General features: G+C 39.7%; 1 protein-coding gene across 1 annotated transcript in view; it reads right to left on the bottom strand.

The window, feature by feature from the left end:
• The window catches only part of DOCK4 (dedicator of cytokinesis 4), a gene marked incomplete at its 5' end in the record, with an annotated part of 280,590 nt that overhangs the window by 22,741 nt on the left and 243,445 nt on the right, over positions 1–14,404 (bottom strand). The window contains 6 exons of the mRNA XM_025208759.1: positions 971–1,057; positions 3,272–3,438; positions 4,030–4,171; positions 5,489–5,593; positions 7,217–7,303; positions 8,613–8,761. Of these exons, the coding sequence (XP_025064544.1) occupies positions 971–1,057; positions 3,272–3,438; positions 4,030–4,171; positions 5,489–5,593; positions 7,217–7,303; positions 8,613–8,761 (737 nt within the window). The remainder of the gene's footprint in view (positions 1–970; positions 1,058–3,271; positions 3,439–4,029; positions 4,172–5,488; positions 5,594–7,216; positions 7,304–8,612; positions 8,762–14,404) is intronic.

Genomic DNA, 14,404 nt, shown 5'->3' with positions numbered 1-14,404 from the left:
TGCACCACCACCCTCTTGCCCCTCCCCCCACCCCGCCAAAAACCCCTGCTGCATTAGGTAACCAAATTTTTATATAACTGGCAACCCCACTACCCCACTCATGCCAGATAACAAAGCTTTTACTGTAGTTAGGTGGGTTAGTCTAAAATCAGGCAAAACATAGGGCAGGGTGGCAAATTAGGGTGCTTGTACATGTGACAAAAATTGGCCGCTTTTGCAGTTTAATTGTGGCATGCTGTATACATGCAGGGGTATTTAGGATTTAAATGAGTTTGCTACATTGCAAACTAAATCATATCCATATGAAGTTTATTTTGCAAGGTTGCTATTTCTAACCTTGCAGTCTTTGACAGCCGCCCCGCAACTGCAGGAGAGGGGGGCTGCTGAAGGCAGAAGCAGTGAGGGGCCCGATCCTTTTTTTCCTTTTTTGCAGAGCCTATCAGCATCTCCCACATCTGTGGGGGTGAGCTGCTGGTGGGCTGAGTGGCCCCTGAGCTGCAGAGGGCCCTGGTTCTTGTTTCTGCGGTGGCAGCGCCCCCTGGGGACGCCCAGGTGGGCTGCCAGCTGGCTGGATGCTGCCCCAGCTCAGGGAACAGTTGAATCGGGCTGAATCCCACCCCCCAAAAAAGGATTGGGCCCCTCACCGTAACAGTGATGGAAGCCCCTAAATTAAAATGGTGGGTTTTTAATCATTGCAATTACCAACCCACTGTTTCAATTTAGCGTTGACATGTACAAGCAGCCTTAGAGAGTAACTAGTTTGGAGAGACATGAGCTTTCATAGGCAATAGCCTGCTTTGTCAGATTCTATGACAATGCATCTGACAAGGCAGTTGTTTCTTACAAAATCCCTAAATCTGATTTATTAGATATCATAAATACCATACTATAAAGAAACTAAACTGCCTCTCAACAGTACCCAAAATGAACTCAGAATAATAAGGCTACTAACAGATATCTTCATACTTACTACTTCACGTTTTTCTACTTCAAACCAACGAGATATCCCAGGCAAACTCTGTACTAAGATCAGTGTGGTCCTCTCTACCCACAGGCTCTACAATATACAAACACAAATTATTTTCTCCATTATTTTTGGTGGTACACCTGGACCATTATTGTTGCATTGTACTTCTGTCATCTTCGTTTTTCCCTTGTTCATTCACTCTTTCACAGGCATCTATTTTCTTTCTGGATTTCTTAATTTATGTGATGACCAAAAGCGTATGATATATAATTTTCTCCTTTACCTTTCAGAACTAACTCTAATGATTAGCTTTGGCTGATCTTACCTTTCTGAAGGGAAAGCAGGAGGGGAAATTTGTGTTTAGTGACTAACTTTAAAAGTCTATCAACATAAAATATAATCTATTTGCATGCTCATTTTACTACAGTGTAGACTTGATAAAATACTTACCAACCCTTGTCCTGACATCAACTGACACAAATTGAGGTTTCTGTAGTGCATCACATAATCCTTATACTAAATATACATAAACAAAGGAAACCGGCTGTGACTTCAAGAGTTCCCTACTTCCTTAAGGATAGGAAGGGGCGAGGAATAACCTGTGCTAGCCATTTAGGGCATTTGTAGATGACACGGGGATTTAAATTGAAGCTTTAAATTACTTTTTAATTTAAAAAACACTGCTACAATTTAGGGTGAAGTAAACCCCCGTGTCATGTATACCCATGTCCTTATCTGCCTCTCCAGTGGCAGGGAGGGGAGAGCAAGCTGCCGGTAGCACAAGCAGTCCCTGAGCTGCGCGGTGGGGTGGGGCTGGCGCTTCCCTCTGCGGCAGCGGTGTCGTTCTCACCCCACTGCAGACACCCACTGTGGACTCCAAGATGAACATGAGTCGGCAGTGTGACGAAGCCATCAGAAAAGCCAATGGCACTTTATCGTGCATCAGCAGATGCATGACGAATAGGTCCAAGGAGGTGATACTTCCCCTGTATCGGGCACTGGTCAGACCGCAGCTGGAGTACTGAGTGCAATTCTGGGCACCGCACTTCAAGAGGGATGCGGATAACCTGGAGAGGGTCCAGAGAAGGGCCACTCGTATGGTTAAGGGCCTGCAGACCAAGCCCTACAAGGAAAGACTAGAGAAACTGGACCTTTTCAGCCTCCGCAAGAGAAGGTTGAGAGGCGACCTTGTGGCTGCCTATAAGTTCATCACGGGGGCACAGAAGGGAATTGGTGAGGCTTTATTCACCAAGGCACCCCCAGGGGTTACAAGAAATAATGGCCACAAGCTAGCAGAGAGCAGATTTAGATTGGACATTAGGAAGAACTTCTTCACAGTTAGTGTGGCCAAGGTCTGGAATGGGCTCCCAAGGGAGGTGGTGCTCTCCCCTACCCTGGGGGTCTTCAAGAGGAGGTTAGATGTGTATCTAGCTGGGGTCATCTCGACCCAGCTCTCTTGCCTGCTGATGCAGGGGGTCGGAGGGGGTCGGACTCGATGATCTATTGAGGTCCCTTCTGACCCTAACATCTATGAATCTATGAAACCCAACTCGGGCAGTCCTAGGAGGTACTGCAGCTGTGGAGGGAAGCACCTGGCCCACACACAGCTCATGCAGGCTCCAAGGAAGAAAAAAAAAAAAAAAAAGAATAAACTCGCTGCTTTTTTTTTTTCCTTCAGCGTACCCTGCCTTACTGGGCTGCTGCTAGGCTGCCTGCTGGGGCCGTCTGCACAGTTCCTGAGCCACATGGAGCCCGGTGATTCCCTCCGTGACTGTAAGGTAGCAAACTAAAACTCCTCGGAGGTTTTTTAGTTTGCTGCACCCGAAAGTCATTTAAGGTGCATTATGCCGCCAAATTTGCTACAGCAGCTGGAATTAACGTGCAATATGCCACTGAATTTGCAAACTCATGCAAACAGAAGCACCATTAAAGGTGTAAAAGGGCATTTAACCCACTTTAATGTGTTGTCTCCAAATGCCCATACCTGACAAAGATCTAGAGTCTGTGGGGAGGTCATGCCCCCTGCACACTGTTACCTGGTATAGGGGTTATGTGGGCAGGGAAGGAAAGGGGCTCTTTATGCTTTCTCCCTCCCTTGGCACAGCATGTAGTAAAAGTGACAACTGTGCCTTATGTTTGCTTTTCTTGATATTTTAATTAAAATCCGAAGATTATGAAAGCTATAATTGACTGACCACCTTCTACCATTTACTATAGTTCCCTTGATTCAACAACATAATAAATAATCCTTTGAACAGGTTTTTATACAATGCCAATTGCAGAAGAGACTGTTTGGCACTATACCTTGAATTCGTTCTCCTTATCTTTGGTCCCTTTGTGGAATGGCCTATCATACCGGAATCTCCAGATGTGATTCACTTTATAAAAACTCTTGATATTATCTGGGATGCCCTCTCGCTGCAGGACTTCCTGACTTTCAGGAATTGGGGTCACTGCATAGATCTGCAAATCTAAGTGTGAAGAGTTAAGGACAACACAGACTTAGCAAAACAAATTGACTTGCCTATGGAGCTTGAAGAAACAACAATCCTGTGTAGGCTCACATCATTAAGCTTCTAAACAATTAACACATTTACTTGGAATAATCATATTTATTTCTAAAATGCAACTATTTATTTTATGGAAATTAAAAGGTTTAACTAATTTGTAATGGATTCTCCTTTATACTTCATACATGGCCAATGATGTCATACTGACTGTTGTAAATCAAAAACTAACATTACTGTAACTTGAGCAAATATATTAACACTCATATTGTGACAGTTCTGCAAAGTAATTTTGGCTAAATCAAGATGTTTGACCACATATCTCTAACCAATCAACAAAAGGAAAAAACCCCAAGCCATGTAAAAACATAATATACTGGCTAGAAATATTTTACATCAAAAAGTTTAATGGAAAAAGTCCCCAAATTCCACCCTGGTATAAAACCATTTATGTTACGGGAGTTACATTACGATTGAATTTGTCTGTAGATTTACATTTTTTTTAAGTGGGCAAATATTTAACTTCAAATTATAGTTGCATGAATATATGGATACACTGTGCTTCTGCCTGAAAGATGGTCTCATCTGGCTGATTAGCATGTTGCATAGCAATGGCATGTGGGAACTCATTCAGCATTCGTTGCTGGAAAGCCTCCAGTCTCTCATAGTCATGTCCTCGGCAAACAAACTCCTTGTTCTGAGCAGAATAAAAGTAAAGCAGGGCTAATTATTTGGGAATAATTGGGTGCCATTAAAATATTAAAATACATACTGTTAAAACGAGGGATTTTTGCATGATTTAAACAAAGAAAAGGTAAATAAAAGGTTAGAAATCAAAATGTATAGGAAAATGAATTAATCAGAAGTAAAGTAAATGTAACTGTGCCATATAAAGTCTATATTGTTACTGTAAAACACTTTGGGAAATCTAATTACTACATATTTTTGTTAACAGTGATCTGCAGGGCAAAACTGTCCTCACGAAATGGAAATATGTAGCAGTAATGTAATGTAATGGACAGTAAAGGCAGCAGGATGAGACTGTAATCCTTTGTGAGATGTATACCGTTAGCTGTTAGTCTGAAATCTTGCCTTATGGATGCATCTTGGAGTAAAAGAAACCACAAGAAGCCTTAACATTAATCCAAATTGCTTCTTCTAAAGATTGCACGGGTTGCCTGCCTGATGCATTCAGCCTGGACAGACGTAGGGGTGAGGGGGAGGGAAGAAGGGTACTGCTGGCTCTTGCACTGAATCTTCCACATGACTGCTCATTGTGCCAGTTCAGCTTGTCTTTAAACACTATTGTGTGCAATGCAAATCTCCCATTAAACACTAGATGCCAGAAGTTGAATTCCCTGTGCAGTACTAATTGCTGACAATAGTTGTGACAATAGTCAGTAATGTTAAGGGAACACGTCTTCCTTCAGCTTCCACTACCCCTGAACAGTACTTCCTGACTTTACACAAGTCTTTTGTGGATTTTGTGTCTGGAGTGTACATCCTTATAATTTCTAAGTTATAATATGAAATAAATTTACTGGCTTTATCTATTTTACAGCAGCAGTTTGGTGTAATTTTAATGACATAATTAAAAATTATTCAAAAGAGATATTTTTTTAAAGGAGAAACAATAATTGTAAAATCATGAAGATACAAGCAGCAGTACTATGCATCTTACAGCTTCAGCTCTAGCTTCAGCTCCAGGTGAAACCACCTGAGTGCTGCTACAGTGATAAGAAAAGGGTGGTCTGATGTGGGGCAGAAGCCTGGTCCCCCACATTTTTTATTTCAAGATATATATATAATTTTGGAGGTCTGGAGCTCTTGTCCATTCTGTGGGACAAACCTTCCCTCCCCCTTAGGGTAATACTGGGATCTAGTTTACTCCTACAGTTTCTGCACAGAAATATTTTATATATGTCACAATTAAGTTCACAAAGACAGAAAGAGATGGCAAAGGAAAGTACACAAGACCCAATTCCTCCATCATCTTTATTCCAGATTTACTTACTCTCAGGAAAAATGGAAATTTTTTGCCATAAAATCCTACTCTGAAGAATTCTGGCTCCAAACGCTGTTGATCCATAATTTTATCATACAAGGAAGCTTCCATCATCTGAGCATAGATTGAAAAGAATAAATTAAATTGCTGTTTATATGTTTAGACCATAATATAGAGGAAAGTGTTTTAGCTCAGTGCCCCAAGTTATAACAATCACCATGTAATTCTAAACAGCAATAAGAAACTGTTTTGTCATACAGCAAGATTAATATTTACGCTATGCAGTAGTTTGAGAGTCCCAGACATTTTGTGAAGTAACTTTATCTGTGTGAACATGTCTATTGTTGCATGAACAAAAAACTAGATCTGTTAGATTAATAATTATATGCATGTTTTCTTATTTAATGTTTGTCATTTCCATGCTCATTACCCACATGTGATTTGAGACATAATGCCAATTCTTTTTCTGATTACTCAATATTTGACCACAAGATGGTTACTTGTATTAACACAGGGCTCGAAAACCACTTCCAAGGGAGTTGTGGTTTTAAATCTCACCAATTTTCAGTGGGAGCTGAATGCCTTAGGATCCTTTGAAAATTCCAGGCACACAATTACTATTTTAAAATCTCATATTTCTTCTGGTGGTATTTAAAACAAATATTTGCTAAAGAGTGAATGAGCTGCAATAGTCAATTATTGATTCAATTTTATTAATTTGATAGAATTGATAACTGAGGAAGAGCTATGGAACTGTAGCTGTACTACTATCGATTGCATCCCTATTAAAATCACTAGGAGAAGCCTCTTGCCTATATAACTGAGATTAACATCGGTGGTAAGTATACACTGGAGGAATATTTATCATTTCAGATATCCATGTTTATCCAGAATGTGAATAAATTAAACAGTTAAACAGAAATGACTAGGAGCAAAATTCTCTTCTCAAATTCACACTGTAACCTGCATTTTTAAATATTTGTTTAGACAGATTAGCTATGCTGCAATCAGTGCAAGCAGTCAGGTCAGCATTAAGTAAGCTTAAGCACAATTTTAAAGAGCATTACTGCAATGTACAAAGCTTATGTTTTTTCTGCTCGATCTATCGAACCAAGACTTTGAAAAGGGAAGACTATTTGAAAAAATATAATACCCAACAGAAAAAAAAACAAAAAACAAAGAAAGGCTTTAAGTTCAGGTCTCCTAAAAGACATCAGAAAGAAAACAAGAAATTTCTGTCAAAAAGAGAGGAAACCTTTATTTAAGTTATGGACTGTTAAATTGTCAGTTTTTACAAAATAAATAATAATAATAGTTCTCTGAAACACAAGAATTGCTCTATTATTTTTCTGTAGTAAAAAAACAAATGACAACTAAGAGCTGGTATTTTTCAAGGGGTGCCTTAAGTTTAACAATGTTGTATACTGGTGTATAGTATTTTATTGAAATATAAGCAACAACCATGTCAACAACAGAGCAAAGCTTTGTACTCACTCAGGGTTAACATTATTATTATTATTTTGCAAAAGTTCAGCTGGATGTATAAAATGGAAGCACTACATGTCCATCAATTTACTGTTTCCCTGCATAAATTTCAGACTACATTATACAAATATACATTGCAGGAAACAAGAATCCAGGGTAAGACTGGCATATAGGTCATAGAAAGCTTACCTGAGCAAACATGATTTCCTATTAATCGTTTTGTTAAACTATAATTAAAAGGGAATTCCTTACCCTCATCTTGCTGAGATTTCGGTAGTCATAGTAGCTCTCATACTGCTCTGCAATTTTTCTGCACAAGATAATACCATTCTCCCAACACTGCAGGTAAACAAGAAATAGACATGCTGAACCACAATGAGAAATTTAAACAGGTTTTTTGACTGTTTGAAATACATCTTCAATGACCTCCGTTGTTGCTACAGTTTAACTATAGACAGCAAGCATAAGGCAGACAATAGCTGCCAAGAGACAATTCACAATGTTAAAGACTCTCTTTTCTAATCTAACTGAATTGCACTCCATGTGAATGAAAACACTTGAACATAATATACATTGCTTTCAGTACACTGATCGGGACAAAACTACTCTTGTTGATTTTTTTGTGTATCAAGACATATTTACAGAGTTATTGAATAACATTAGCTATTAAGATACAAATTGTTGGACCACCATAGAAGATAAGCCACAATTCAAGTGCTACCTGTCTTTTCAAGCATAGTACATGGAGTAGGCTCAACTAACTATACTTTTCTATGTATTTCTATTCACATTTTATATGCAAAGGAGTGAGAAGGGTTAAGACAAAAATATATTCTCCTTGCCTTTTTCTGGGAAAAGTCAGATTAGAAACCTGGTTTTGATATCATATAATCAGAGCACCTTTAAATTCTTTATATCATTTTTGCCTTTTTTGAACATTACTTTTACTTTAAGTACTCTCAGAGGTTTCGATAGCTATTACAAAAGATAAAGTCTATCTTTCTGTACCTGTGTACGAATTAGAGAGAAGACAGATTAATTTAATGATTAGGTGTAGGGATAGCATAATTTCAAATTGGACAACACTCATAAATTATATTTGTGCCAGTCTTCAAAGCAACGTGCTGTTCCTGTAACTACTCCTACTGAAGTTGGGATACAAATTATTGATAGTGGCACTACACTATGGTCACCATTACAAAGTTATCAACACTTATTTGTGAAATAGTATTATTGATATTGCCATTGCTATTCTAAGAAACTAGCACGATTCAGCAGATAGACCACAGGGACAAGAGACCTAGATTTCATTCCCATGTCTATCACTGACGCATGCATTTGGCAAGTTTCTTTCCTTGTGTGATGCAGCTTCATCAAATGATATTGTCCTTTGTGAAATGTTGTGTGTTTGACATTTTTAATTAAAAGCACTATGTAAATGCTAATTAAGATTACCTCATAGGTCACTGCGTAATTTAATGTAGGACATAAGAACAGAAAGGTCCTAGGCAAGGTGGATGAATTCATAACAAATGCTGATTTTGAAACAGCAGCTGCCACCCTGATTCAAGACATAACACTGAAAAATTGGAAGTGATTTGATTATATTAAAACCATTTATGATTAAATCAATAAAAAGCCTGCTTACTTTCCCCCTGTCAAAGTTCTGGATGATAGTGAGGTGAAGACACTCTTTGCGTTGCCATTCTGTTTGCATGGGATAATTTAGAAATTCTCTCAGTGGCCTGTCGGACCATTCCAATAGCTCATCATACAGCAATAGTGTGTAGGCTGCCTCTATAAGACAAGTTACAATATATTTTATGTAAACAGGAAACAAATATAAAATAGCTCATTTATTTAAATAGCCAACTATTTAAGACAGTATCTGTATAAATACTCTCAAACTGTTATACATCTTCAGGAAGAACCAGTACACCTAAATTGCAACCCCCAGAGCTTGTAGCATCGGCTTTACATAAGGCTCAACATTTTCCATGGTAAGTCTGGTAATTAATATTGTCCGACTTGGATTATTCAAAATGAAATTTTTTGTGTCAGGTGTCAGTGTCAACTGAAATATTTAATATATTTGCAAAAACGGTTTATTTATTTTTAAGAGCAAATTTAGGGGAAAGAATGCTGCTTTGTCCATTTTATGACGTTTTAAACTCATTTGGTTGAGAAGCTTTAGTCCCTCCGTTCATCAGAGCAAGAGAATGGCCAAATTGTGTCATGTTATAAGGCACTGAAAAATCTGTTGGCTCAGGAGAGACCTGTTTGAGTTTGACAACTAAAGTTTTCAAAGGGTGTCTATACATGTGCTCTGGGACAGGGTGGGAGGGGCAATATAGTTAGAACAGCTCCCAGACAGTTGCTCTAATTAAAACACAGCAGTATCATGTGTATTCAAACATCCCACATTTCAAAATGGCCACGGGGCACTTTAGCTAGACCTTATTTGATGAGTTTTAGTTAAAGCACCCCTGCTGCCATTTTGAAACACAGAATGCTGAATCCACGTGATGCTGCAACACGCTGGAGCATTCCAATTAGGAGCATGTGTATAGGCTCCCACAGATTCCAACTACACTTGGCCAGCTCCAGCTGACTGCTGCAGGTACTGAGCAGAGTTTCCCCTGTAACTGCTGCTCCTAGTATCACAACGCACTGGAACCAAGGATGGGGAACTTTTCTCCCCCCAGCGATCTCTCAGCTGATGTCTGAAAAAGGAAAAAGAATCTGACTAAACCACAGAGGTGTTAGGTGCTGGGCCTGAGAAAAGTGGAGGAAGGAAAGAGGCAGGGACAGTAGATTGGGTTGAGGGAGCGTGGGTTAAGAGACTTGGAGGAAAAGCAAGAGGGAAGAATGAATACTAGGAGTAGTATAAGAAAACCTGGTAATGAACTAGAAGCCAGTCAGAGGAGGCAGCATATAGATTGATTGGATAAAGATTTACAGGTATGGGCACAGACTGGCACCATCTGTGCAAGGAGACTGGGGCTAAGAGATGGAAAGCAGTGGTGAGGAGAATGAGAGGAGGAACTGGCAGAAGAAAACAGCTAGCACAGCAACAGGCTGGATAGGATATTGCAGAAGAGATCAATCAGATTTGAGGGCTCAATAGAAGCAAAGACCTCCTGCCCACTAGGACCCATTCTCCTCCAGTACCTGGAATTAAAACCCAAGATTTCCAGTTTTACCATTCTACCATTCCTTTGTCATCACAGGTATCTGAGAAACCCACCAGCAAAATGTCTCATTCCCTCCTGGTCTACATAAAAGATGACAAGTTACAACTGCCATCTCTGACTATAAGCCTTCTGACAGAGGGTATGTGCTGTGAAGCTGAAGTTTCACGTGGGGACCCAGCATAATTTTTCTATAACAGAATTTGCATCTTTCGGTTTGCTTAAAAAACAAACCAGCAAATGTTCTAATGGTTAAAACAACTGAATTTTGCTCTCAAAAACTGGTTCTACTCCTGTTTGTGCCACAGTTCCTATGGGACACTGGTAAGCCACTCAAACCAAACTTTTCAGAGGTGGCACTAAGTGGATTTCTCATTTTATGGATACCAAGCTGAAATCTGAAGAATAAGCCTTCACAACAGCAACTGAAATGAGAGTCAAGCTCCCAACTTAGAGGTAAGTCTAACCGGTTGCAAGGCACCCTGGGCTAGCTTTTGAGCCCATTGTTCTGGAATCAGAAGCAGCATAATTGAGTTAGCATGACAGTGCACTGGCTAATTTATTCTCCTGGGAAGCAGCTCTCATTAATTTAGGCACAATGCCATGCTGACATGGTTTCCAGTGAGAGAGTCAGATTGGGACATCGCTACATGGAACTGCTTTAATTTGTATAGACAAATCCAGAAAGCGCTACAAAATGTTGTATACATTGAACAATCAGAAATAGATCCTACACATTTCAAACTGGGCAACCAAAATTAGTGGATAATTTTGATTTTAATCTCTTGGGGTATATTGCTAGTTAGGGTTAACTTTAAAATTGATCCTAATCCCATATCTGCTGACCACTCAAAGTTAAGCTCTTAACTTGACCCCTGAACAGAAGTTTTAACCTAATCCTGGAAGCTCTGCCAACATTCTGGGCACTAGAGTGACCTTATTCCTCCCTTGCCTTCTAGACGTGCCTCTTTATGCAAAGTATTTGGACCTACCTGACAGAGCAAGCCTAAAGCACAAGTCATCCCCTGACACCAACCCCCTGACTTCTTCCCTGCCCTTCTGCACTCCTGCTTTCCTCTCTCTACTGTCTGTAGGTGGAGACAAACCCAGAAGAGACTAGACCAAGTCCTAGACTATTACCATTTTACATATAAACAGCAGTGTAAATGGCTGTGATGTAGGCAATAAGGTTTGCTTTAAACTGGGAAGGGCAATACACTTGCTTCAGGTTAAAGTTGACCCTAAATATCAGTGTAGACAAACCCTCCGTGCTGCAGTTCCCATCCTTTCAGCATAAAGGGGTGTTGTGAAGATGGTTTAATTAATATTTGTGAAGCACTCTGATATCACAGCCATGATAATCATAGAAAACCTGCCCTTAGCACAGTTAGAACAATATGTAGTAAATAAGGCATTCAGACACATGCTGAAAAATGAAGATAAAACATAGGATCAAACAACCAATCATTTAGTTAGCACATTTCTTCTGAATGAATGAGAGGACCCATGGAAGAATAGTGTGTGATCATATAATTTAAAAATGTATCAAAATGAATATGCACAAGGGGGATGAATTAATACTGCATAGCCAGCTTCAGTTTTGGCAGTTCATATCTTTTAAGTGCTTGACTTGCCGCCTTAATAATGTATTTTTTTTTTCTCTGCAATTTTATATTTAAGATAGTAATCGGTGTTAACCAAGCAGATACAACAACATTCACACCCCTAGGGATGTTGTGGTAAACATGCTCCATTTCAAAAGAAACTGGAGGCTTCTAAGGCAGATAGCACATGCATTTCATTATTTATAGACATAAGACATACCCACAAAGTGAAAACAAACAGATAAGCACACTCCCCCTCTCCCTCCCCTGATACTATTTTCAGTGTGGGGCTGGCTGCAGGTGATAACTTGAAAGCCACTTGAGGCTTGAGAGCCACAGCCTAAAAATCACTGAGTTAAGATGTCAAACATACTAACTTGCACTATTATTTAAAATAAACTGCAATAAGGTTGATACAGTTTTGCGCTCTTTACTGCTAAAAGGCTACAGAGTATGAATACACAATACAAAAGAATCATAGAAAAATTGGCTGTTTGTTCAAGTCCAACCCTCTACAAAAGAGAGGTTCATCCCTGTTTAAAGTGTGTATAACCTGCACTTAACCACTTCTACTTCTAGAGATTAAGATTCTACAACACTGGTTGGTAATCAGTTCCTATGTTTAAATCATCATCATAGTTAGAAAATTCTAACCTAAACTGCTTTTATTGCAATTCCCACATCCCCTCAAAATAACTGATCACCATTCTCTTATAATAGCCTTTTTGTATTTAAAGACTGTTATTAAGTCTTCCCTCAGTCTTCTCATCCCTAGACTAAATAATTCCAGCTCATCCAGCCTTCCTTTCTAGACTGCTAATAATTTTTGTGCTTTCCTCTGGAATGTTTCCATTTGTCCATATCTTTCTTGAAGTTTGATGCTCAAAACTGGACAAAGTACACCAGTGTAGGCCAGCTCTGTACTAAACAAAAAGGAAGAATCACTTTGTGTGACTTGCGCAGAACACCTTATTAATACATCCCAGCATTCTATTAGCTTTTCTTGCAACAATAATATGCTACTTACTCATAATCAGATTACAATCTACTAACATCCCCAAATGTTTTTCTGAAAGAATACAAGCTAGCCCATTTCCTGTTTTGTATCTAAATTCTGATTTTGAGCTTTTGATAATTACTTCCTAAGTGCACCACTTTCTGTCTACTGCTACTGAATTTCAATCTATTTATTTAACATATTTTTCCTAATTATCAAGGTAATTTTGAACTCTAACCCTGTCCTCTGAAGCAGGGGTCAGCAACCAATGGCCCACAGACCAGATCCAGCTCACAAAGGTTTGATCTATGCCACATTTTATTAATGTCATGCCAATCCCCTGCTGCCACCTAGCCATTTTAGTGGCAGCTGACTGGTTGACTGTTGCCATCCCAGCCATGCCTGGTCTGTGTGGAGGGCTAGCTACTTTCTTCTCTTTCTACTGCAACATCTGCATATCCTTGGCGCCAAATTAACTGGTCCAAATTGTTGCTCGCTATGCTTTTCACATTTTTGGGGTAAGGATATATTGAGGGGAAGGGGGGAAAGCAGCTCTCTGCATAGAACAGGGATGGCTGGAGTGGTAACAGGGGATCAGAGGCCTGTAGCAGTGGTAAGGGTGCAAGCACTATCCCACTATTAGAAAAGGTCGCTGACCCCTACTCTAAAGTGTTTGCCGCCTAATCCAATTTGGTTCTGCCATTCACAAACTTACTACAGATACAGTCAATTCCATCCTCCAAGCCACTAATAAAAATATTAAACAAAACTGGCCTCAGAACAGATTCTCCTTGATGCATTCTCCCAATCTGACATTGAGCTATTGATGACTGCACTTTGAGAACAATTACCCAAGAAGTTACGCGCTCACCTTATAAGAGTTTCATTTAGAGTAATGGGGGGGTTAACCTTTTTTGGCAGACATGCCACAAATTAGCCCTGTACCCTCCCCGAGCGCCTTTCCAATTCCTTTCCTTGGCATGATCTGCTATTCTGCTTTGGGCTCCCCACCCAATATGCTGCTCCCCACCCATTCTTGCTTCTTGCCCTCTCTGCCATTGTTCTGCCTTTCCCCTCACTGATCTGTCACATGTCACTCACGGGCTGCCCATGCCACTTGTGGCATGTACGCTGCAAGTTGGCTACTTCTTATCTACACGGTATTTCCTTAGCTTATTTAAGAGAATGCTCTGGGAGGTAGCATTCAAAGCTTCACTAAAGTCATGTTAGGTGACTGCTTTGATTTACATAGCCCATTGCTTTGTCACAGAAGGAAATAAGTTAGTCAGGCATGACCTGCTTTCAAGAAAACCACACTTGGTTGTTACCAATCACTTTGTTATTCTTTGAGTGCTAAAAAAAATAATCATCAATAATATGCTTGACTACCATTCCAGGTACCACAGTTAGAGTGACCAGTCTACAGTTCTCTGTGTTTTTCTGTTTCCCCTTCTCTCAAAGAAAGGCACTATTCTGGTTTCCCTTTTCCAGTTTTTTGGGACCCCACCTATCTGCCATGAGTTCTCAAAGTTAATAAGACAAGGGATCTACAATTACGTCAACCATGATTACTCTTCCTTGAATGTTCTACAAATAATCTCACCAGGCCATGCTGATTTGCAAACATTCAGTTTATCTAAATAATCTC

This window comes from Alligator sinensis, unplaced genomic scaffold (genome assembly GCF_000455745.1).
Source record: "Alligator sinensis unplaced genomic scaffold, ASM45574v1 scaffold297_1, whole genome shotgun sequence".
NCBI classification, from domain to species: Eukaryota; Metazoa; Chordata; order Crocodylia; family Alligatoridae; genus Alligator; species Alligator sinensis.
The sequence above is the reverse complement of the archived record's forward strand: the minus strand, read 5'-3'. Positions and strand labels throughout refer to the sequence as shown.